The sequence below is a fragment of the Carex rostrata genome, chromosome 11 (assembly GCF_964058835.1).
Source record: "Carex rostrata chromosome 11, lpCarRost1.2, whole genome shotgun sequence".
In the NCBI taxonomy this organism is placed as follows: Eukaryota; Viridiplantae; Streptophyta; class Magnoliopsida; order Poales; family Cyperaceae; genus Carex; species Carex rostrata.
The window spans coordinates 10,901,676-10,909,719 of record NC_135928.1 but is presented as its reverse complement, the minus strand read 5'-3'; the positions used below and the strand labels follow the sequence as shown (position 1 = coordinate 10,909,719).

The 8,044-nt window shown below is 35.6% G+C and overlaps 1 protein-coding gene across 2 annotated transcripts; it reads right to left on the bottom strand.

The window, feature by feature from the left end:
* Nucleotides 1–558: 558 nt before the first annotated feature.
* Nucleotides 559–7,390, bottom strand: LOC144561381 (calmodulin-binding protein 60 F-like). 2 transcript variants are annotated; one of them, XM_078310346.1, is made up of 12 exons: nucleotides 7,211–7,390; nucleotides 7,086–7,134; nucleotides 6,328–6,455; nucleotides 5,475–5,938; nucleotides 5,204–5,358; nucleotides 4,523–4,732; nucleotides 4,272–4,419; nucleotides 3,282–3,337; nucleotides 3,090–3,180; nucleotides 2,412–2,572; nucleotides 1,174–1,285; nucleotides 559–763 (listed from the first exon to the last, which is right to left on the bottom strand). In XM_078310346.1, exons 1-12 carry the CDS (start codon nucleotides 7,300–7,302, stop codon nucleotides 642–644), a joined length of 1,788 nt encoding a protein of 595 aa, XP_078166472.1. In that variant the 5' UTR covers nucleotides 7,303–7,390; the 3' UTR covers nucleotides 559–641. The 2 variants fall into 2 exon arrangements, with proteins under 2 accessions (XP_078166472.1, XP_078166473.1); XM_078310347.1 differs by having other exon boundaries at nucleotides 1,174–1,270; nucleotides 7,233–7,390.
* Nucleotides 7,391–8,044: the final 654 nt, after the last annotated feature.

Here is an 8,044-nt window from a genome sequence, read left to right as displayed (position 1 = left end):
CAGTTCAGGCCCAAGCAATGGAAATTTGTCTAAACTAATTCCATACAGCTAGAGCCGTTCTGAATTTTGAATGGATTCTGTCATCATTTTGTTTAACAAAAAGAAAGAAAACTCCAAGATCTGAACCTCGGCCTCCCACTGAATATTTGATTTGTCTACACATCAATACACAAGATATAACCAGAAGATATATATTGGTTGTATCCTCTATTGCAAAATCATTTAAAATTTGTTTACAAGCAAGCTCACATTGTTACATACTCATCCTTATATATAAATGATTAAATAAAGCCAAATAGTCAGGTGACTCAAACAATTACAAAGATTTTAATTACAAGGCAATTTTGACTAGAGCCTACAAAACCACAAGAAATATTAAAAGTCACAAGTACCCTTTTCAATAAAAGAAAATATCAAGAACGAGGCTTTTATCTAGTGACAAAAGCACATGGCTCTCATGTAAGAGGTCATAAGTTCGAAACCTATGAAATGAGGAAATTCTTTGTAATACATATAGGAGTTTGAAGGAAGTTGGTAGGCTAGACCTCCACCTTTCCATTTCAAAAAAATAAAAATAATATCTTCCATAGTTCCTCTTGCATGAGCTGCCTGATGACCATGAAAGACCAAATCTTACAGTTTCAGCCATAATGCTCCCCTGAGTTCAGAAGCATACAGCGAGATGATCTTCTTCTTAGTCTTCTGATGACCATGAGAGCAGTCAGAGCACGATACCAAAGACTAAGGACCCTTGGTTGCTCAACTGTAAGAACAGAAGACAATAATGAAGTTTGGCAAATATTTACTGCAATTCTGCACTAGATATTTTGTGCTCTCTTTTCTTTACTGTGACTGATTAACAAATAGAGTGATCTATGTAGGAGAATCTTCTCCAACCAAAAGTACAAAAATAACAACAATTGTTGGTTGAACTTAACTGCACTTATTTTTGTTATCTGAAGAACTGATGCAGGTTAAAAAAAAAACTGCATTTTGTTAAACAAGTGCAGAAATTTATCAAGAAACACAAGCAGTGATGAGACAAGCATGACTGGTGCCATATAAAAAAAAATGTTAAAAATCAAATCTCTAAGCAATTTAGCTACATCTCAACACCCAATTGTCACTACAAGAACACATAGCAGAATGAATAAAAAAAAAGTAAAAATTTACCAATAATTGTGTCTAGCCATTCTTCAAATCCTGAATAGAATTCTGGAGTAAACACTGGTATGTTTTGAAATTCGTTTGGACCCTCCATGTTTTCTCCCTGAAAACTAACATCCTTTAAATAAATGAGAAAATGAAGAGTAAAAGCGTTGGGATTCATTGAGAATCATATAACTAGACTATTGACAAAATTAAAATTACATTAAAAAATCCAACTACATAGAATGACTTGTACCATTAAATCATGCATATACAAACTAGTGATATTTGTTGCATATCTCACCATAGACATTTGCTAACGGGTTACCCGTGACCCGTTCCGGGTTACCCGTTAGGGGTAACGGGTAGGACGGGTAAAGGGGTAGGTCGGGTACGGGTAAAACCCGTAACGGGTAGACGGGTAATTTTTTCAAAACCTCTATCCGGTCCGTTTATTACCCGTACCCGTTGCGGGTTGACGGGTACGGGTACCGCGGGTACGGATCCGGGTATCCGGGTACGGGTCCGGTCCGCCCGGTTTTTTTTTTTTTTTTTTTTTCTGTTTTTTCCCTTTTTTTTCTGTTTTTTTCAAAAAATTCAAATTTTTTTGAAGTGAAACGGGTCGGGTACGGGTAACGGGTACGGGTATGCGGGTAGATGGGTACGGGTAGGCGGGTACGGGTATGCGGGTAGATGGGTACGGGTAGGCGGGTACGGGTAGGCGGGTAGACGGGTACGGGTATAACGGGTTTTTTTTCAAATTAGGTTGTCCGGTCCGTTTATTACCCGTACCCGTCTACCCGTTTGTACCCGGGCAACGGGTACGGGTAGCTCGGGTAACGGGTACGGACCGGGCAAAACGGGCTGAACCCGTTAGGGGTTTAGCAAACGTCTATCTCACCATTCATTGAGAAATAATTTTTCTATGTCTGAATTTAACGAGGCTAGCTAGATGTACTCAAATCTATATCATCAACAACTTGCCTATAATCTTCTTTTTTAGTTTTCAAGCTTTCTGTGTTAATTGGGAAATATGGCAAGGTTGTTCATAATAATACTCAATGGACTCCAGAAAAGAAAAATAAGTAAATATCCTTTGATCCTTATTTTCTAAACCTAATATGCCTCCAAAATATTTTCTAAACTATTTACAAAAAATTTCACTAATCAAAGGCACTAGTTATTTGGTACCGTCATATAGTGGTAAACAAAATTTGTATTAAAAAAAGGCGAATGTAGAAAACATAGATAAACATTGTTACTTGATATGACTCCGCAAGTGAATCTTCCATATTTTCATGCTCTGGTGTTGATGTTGAGTTAGTTTCCACAGTCGAATTTAGGGCAACAAAAGCACTTTCTTGCTCTTGTACTTGACTTAAGTTTTCAGCTGGTTGTCTATTTAGTGCCCCAGTGGTTTGATCTGGAAAAGAAAAGGTAAAAAAGGATTGGTAGAATGGAGAGAGGGAGATAGGAGCAGGGGAGACAGATTAAAATTGATTATTGAAACCCTTGCTACAAAAATACCCTAATTAGTTAGCTGTAGTGCTAAATTAAGTCTCCTGAGTCCTGACCTTGCAGGATGGCTTGAATCCAGAGATATGATTACTAGATTAGTGACAAGGGCTAATCCATATGTTTGGGAAAGAAAAGAGGATGACCCACAAAAGAAGAATGCCTGACAGTTACTTTTAATAAATTTTTGCTTAGTATTGTATCAGGTGATCTAAATTGTTCTAGTGATAGTGGACTCTGCCTTGTAGTTTGATAGGCTCTTTTGGTTGTAACAGTTGAGGACTTTAATATGGTAGTTTGTTAGGTCTTGTAATGAGGTTACACCTCTGGTGTATTCCTCTAAAAACAATATTCCATGATTTCAATGAAAACCAGTGGGTACACCCCCACTATTTTCAAAAAGAAAAAGAAAAGTGTCTCCTAACCTTGGGTTGAGTAGTAGCTTTCACTTGTATTGTGGTTAGACTCAGACACAATAATTTGATGTGCGTCTCTTCCAATATCTGGCACAGCATCCTGTATCGAAAGTATGGATAAACTAATTGTCTTCTTTATTCAAAAACATGTTAGAAAATGCCAAAACCTTTTCCAGATCTCTCTAAGTGAGATGTACTTACAGAAGAAAGAGAACTATTAACAGCTGGTTGTATATCCAGTGCCCCAGCAGTATGGTCTGGAAAAGAAAAGGTCAAAGGGTGAGAAAGGGATAGAGAGGAGCAGGAGAGTGAGGTGCACAGGTGGGGAGACAGAGAGAGAGATAGAGATTGAGTACTAATATTATAAAAAAAAAATAAAAAAAAAATGGAGGCAGGGAGTATGATAAGCAAAAGAGAAAAATGTAATGTAGAAATTTTGGGAGGTGCACTTGGTAAAATAAAATAAAAAATCCCTGTACAGAATTCATATTTGAGCGAGGCTTGGTACTATGCATAGCGCGGATTGGTCCGTACTAGGGATCAATGTTTTTGTTATCAAAATTCTAACGGTCGATCCGAACCGTTCAACATGGTCTCCATATGAATATGTAAATCTAAACAATATTTTACATTTTTTAGAATTGTTTTACTATTTTTTAGATTGGTGGAAAATCACTGTCTTTGGATGGTCCAAAATTTTCAGATCAAGTGATTTTCTACCCATCTAAAAAAATAGTACAAAACTTCTAATAAATGTAAAATTTGGTTTACAAGTACATATTCATATAGAGACCATGTTGAACGGTTCGGACTGACCATTAGGACTTTCAAATTCAAGATTTGAGTCCATAGCGCGGGCTAATATGTGCTATGCATAGTACCATAGCCTCACTCTTCATATTAAGAATGACAAATATACATGCATATGCACTGCAACAAAAGTATGATCCAAAAGTTTTCCATGCCTACTTTCGTTAAACACCTCTAGTTGGTTTTTCCTTCAAGGAGACAAGAATCTGAAAGGAGGGAACAGAGAGAATACTTTGGACAATTAAAAAAATAAAGACAATGAGGTAACGGCAAATATTTTCTTGAGAAAAAAAAATCTGTCATTTTACAGGTGCAAGTCAGGGTTTTTATGATAATTGTAGAAAAAATTTCTAAATCAAAGTTGTAGACAAAGTTGATTACCATTCTGTTGTGCATCATCATCAGTTGAAATACTTGTAAAATTGTGTTCAATAGGTACAGGTTGTCCATGGACCATTTCAAAATCAGCTATAAAGTTTCCCTTTTTGATATCCTTGTAGAAACCTTTCTTCCGTTTATTGACCAATGTCTGAAACACAGATTGCTGCTGGTGAAGTAATGCAAGAATGGGAAACAAACAGCTTCCAAAAGGAGGAGTATAGCAAAAGAGGATTGTGATAATATATTTTTACCTTTCTAGAAACTTTTAGTTCATCAATTGATCTGTAACGGTTCCCAAATTCAGCACCCACAACGTTATACACAGAGTCAAAAAAGAGCATGCTCTGAGTTTTCCATTTGTCCTTTTGGTAAGAGTAAAGATTGGATCCCACATCGCACTCTTTGGCATGTCCAATCATAGTTTTCCAAGACTGATCAAGCTCTGACTTTATTCCAAGAATCTACAAATGCAATGTCATAGTTTGCTTGTCAAATACATAATTATATTTCCATTTTTAACATGTATACCACAGATCTACTTAAAATATATAAATATATATCTGTGCCACAGTATATTACAAAAGAGTCTTAAATCTAGTATGAATCCTAAGCTGAAGCAAGCATTTGCTCAGGTCCTTTAATTATTATGTTTTATTACATTAGGTAGTATTTTTGTTGTTTTTTATACTCGTTATTATGGGGTCGATCATCTAGGATTGCATTGGAATAAAGTATCTATAACCAATTTCAGCAAGGTAAAAGATTAAAATCAAAAAGAAAATGTGAATTTTGGTGTGGAGTTCAAGGAACTATAGAATTACGGTTTATAAGATTTCTATAAAACTCGAAAGTAAAAAAAGAAACAAATTCTATTTATGAAATAAGACCGAATTCACTTGAAATAAAAATTGGGATAAAGTAGTATATCTTACCTTGAGAAGACGGGATTGATTGATGTGAAAGCGCTGCAAAAAATCCTTAACAGTACAAATTTTCTTCTTTTTGAGAGCTAAAGCACGATCCTTTCCAACTTTCTTTAGGCACTCTACCCCATCCGTCAACAACGGGGGATACAGCTTTTCAGATGCTAGATAAATAACAATTATAAATTAAACGATACACTAGTTATGTAAATTGAAATTTAGTGAAAATGAAAAGATCTAACACAACAAAATGCAAATAGTACACAATTTGAGAATGTACCTTTTCCATGCCGATCCCAAACTCTAAAAGGTTTGCTGATTGCTTCTAGAACTCTTACTTTATTGCTCTCTAAAAGCCTAATTCCCAGCCGCCATTTCTTCTCTGTGGCCCAATTCGAGTTATCTTTAAAAATTAGACCATTTAACACTGCCTCTCCACTAGATAACTGTGATATATAATTATCTTTCAAAATTGACCCCACTTCTTTCCGTGCCTTCACTAAACTTCCTTGAAATGTCTCAGCACTCCAACCTCCTTCGACACTTGCACAAAAGTCCCTGTTAATGACCAAAACTTCAAATTTGGCAGAAGCTAAGGGTCCCGATGTAATTTTACTGTCATTGCAATATATAGCCACCTGGAGCAACTTATTCTCCTGCCCTTCTACTTCGGAACCTGTATAGACCCGGCCTATATTGGCATCCATGAATCTTAGTTCGTATCGACCATGATCCTCTTGTTCACTATAAGGATAAACTGAAATTAGTACTTACAAAAATTGCTGAAACATATAATTTGTAGGGAACTTAGGAGAAAGACTTCTCTACTAATCCCACTTTAAGTGCATATAGTGAGATAAAAGTTACATTCATTTAGCACTTACCAGTTTGGTACAGCCAGGTATGAGCCTTTTCTAACCTTTTTTCAATATGAAGGTGGGGGTTTTGATTAAGCATATGATTCATAATTTTCAGGTAAATACAAAAATAATCAAAAGAGTGTGAAACTGCCAGGTCCAGACAAGACTGTTTGTGTGATACAGTTCTATACTGGCCAACACATTCTGGCAAATGCCAGATAGGACTAGTTAAAGATCATTAAAAATTGAAATAAGTAACCAAAAATTACTTACCTTTCTGATTGGTTTGTATCAGGAGGGTTTTGGAGTATGTTCAATTTCTCTTTCAGTTCATTAATCTCAGTCTTCATTAATTCTTCCATTTTTTGAAAAGCCATCTGTAGTCCTTCTATCTTGCAGTTCTGCTTCATAACAATTTGGGTGAGTAAACTTGGATAGAAATCTAGCAATAAATAGTGGTTTTTGTTCGGAATTTGTACTCAGAAAACATAAATATACCAAATATGTCCTTAATTTTGGTACTTGAGGTAAAGAGGGTTGCAAACAACCAAGCGAGCACCAAAGGAAAGAGGGTTTTTCATCCAAAAATGAAAATCTTACCATTGTATATCAGCTTGATGTCTTGATAAAAGATTTGTGAGACACCCTTTTGCAAAATTCATAAATATTTTTTACTGAAATGACGTGGTTCATGTGAGAGAAATATTTAAACTCCCGGGAGAAAAACATGGAGCGTGTAAAATCAAACCCTCTAGTGGTTTTGGAAAATAAAATGCAATCGCTCCATTATTTGTTTCAATTTATACATTTTCAATCCTTTATATCTTCTCCATTTCTTAAGTATCGAGGTCAGATAGAAAAAAAGAAAAGAAAAAAAAGAAGGTAATCTTGACTTTCATAACCGTAAGCTCGATTTTCATAGAAGTCGTCACTAAAAGGATTAAGAGTACAATGTGTCAAATTTCGACTAGCAGACAACAATCACATATAAGAAATCAAAACAAAATTAAAAAGAGGAAGAGAAAACTTACGATAGCCTCTAACTCTAACGGAGAACTACCAGTTGCAATCTCTGAAAAGCTGCAATGAGGAAATTGCTCAAAGTAAAATATGTACAAAAGGTAACAAACAAAAAGAGAAGATAATGAAAAACTACCGAAATGCAAATTGTTCCTTACGCAGAAGTGGAGCCCGCTGACCGGGACGTTGACTTTCCGCTTTTTGTCGGTCGTGATGGCCCGGCGCCATCGGACGGAGGAGATCGCCTCTTCCGAGCCATTGGAGTAGCTATTGTCTGATAGCTGGTACAGAGAATGCTCTATGCTCGAGCTCGTGGAGTAGCTATTGTCTGATAGCTAGCACAGAGAATGCTCTATGCTCGAGCTCGTGGAGTACCTAATCGCTGGTACAGAGAATGCTTAATGCTCGAGCTCGTATTACACTTTTATAGTCAATAGACTCATAGACAGACTAGGCTCCCTTTGTCCAAAGGAAATTTCCTTTAAAAAAAAAATAACGAGGGAAAAATACATCGACCATTTGTCCATTTCACTTTGAGGAAATTTCCCTAAAACACATAGGTGGTATCTGAGTTTGGAGTAGAACTAGGGTGCTCTTAAGTTCATCAAGTGTTTTGGTGAATTTAATTTTAAAACCCATCAAATCACCTTTAAATAATAAATTTGAACTGTTAAAATTCTCCTATCTTACTAGTAATGCATTTACATGTAAAAATTTTAAACATTCAAATTAATTTCATATATAGTTAATCAGTCAAAATTATAAGGTTAATAAATTAATTTTAATCATTCATTTTTTAAACGTTTTTTAACCGGTTGACTTTATACTAAATTAATTCAAATATGTAAAATTTTCACACGTAAACGCATTACTCATAAGGTGGGTTTCAACGGTTCGAATTCGTCATTTAAAACCGATTTAACGGATTTTAAACTTGAATTAATCAAAGAACTTGATAAACTTAAGAACA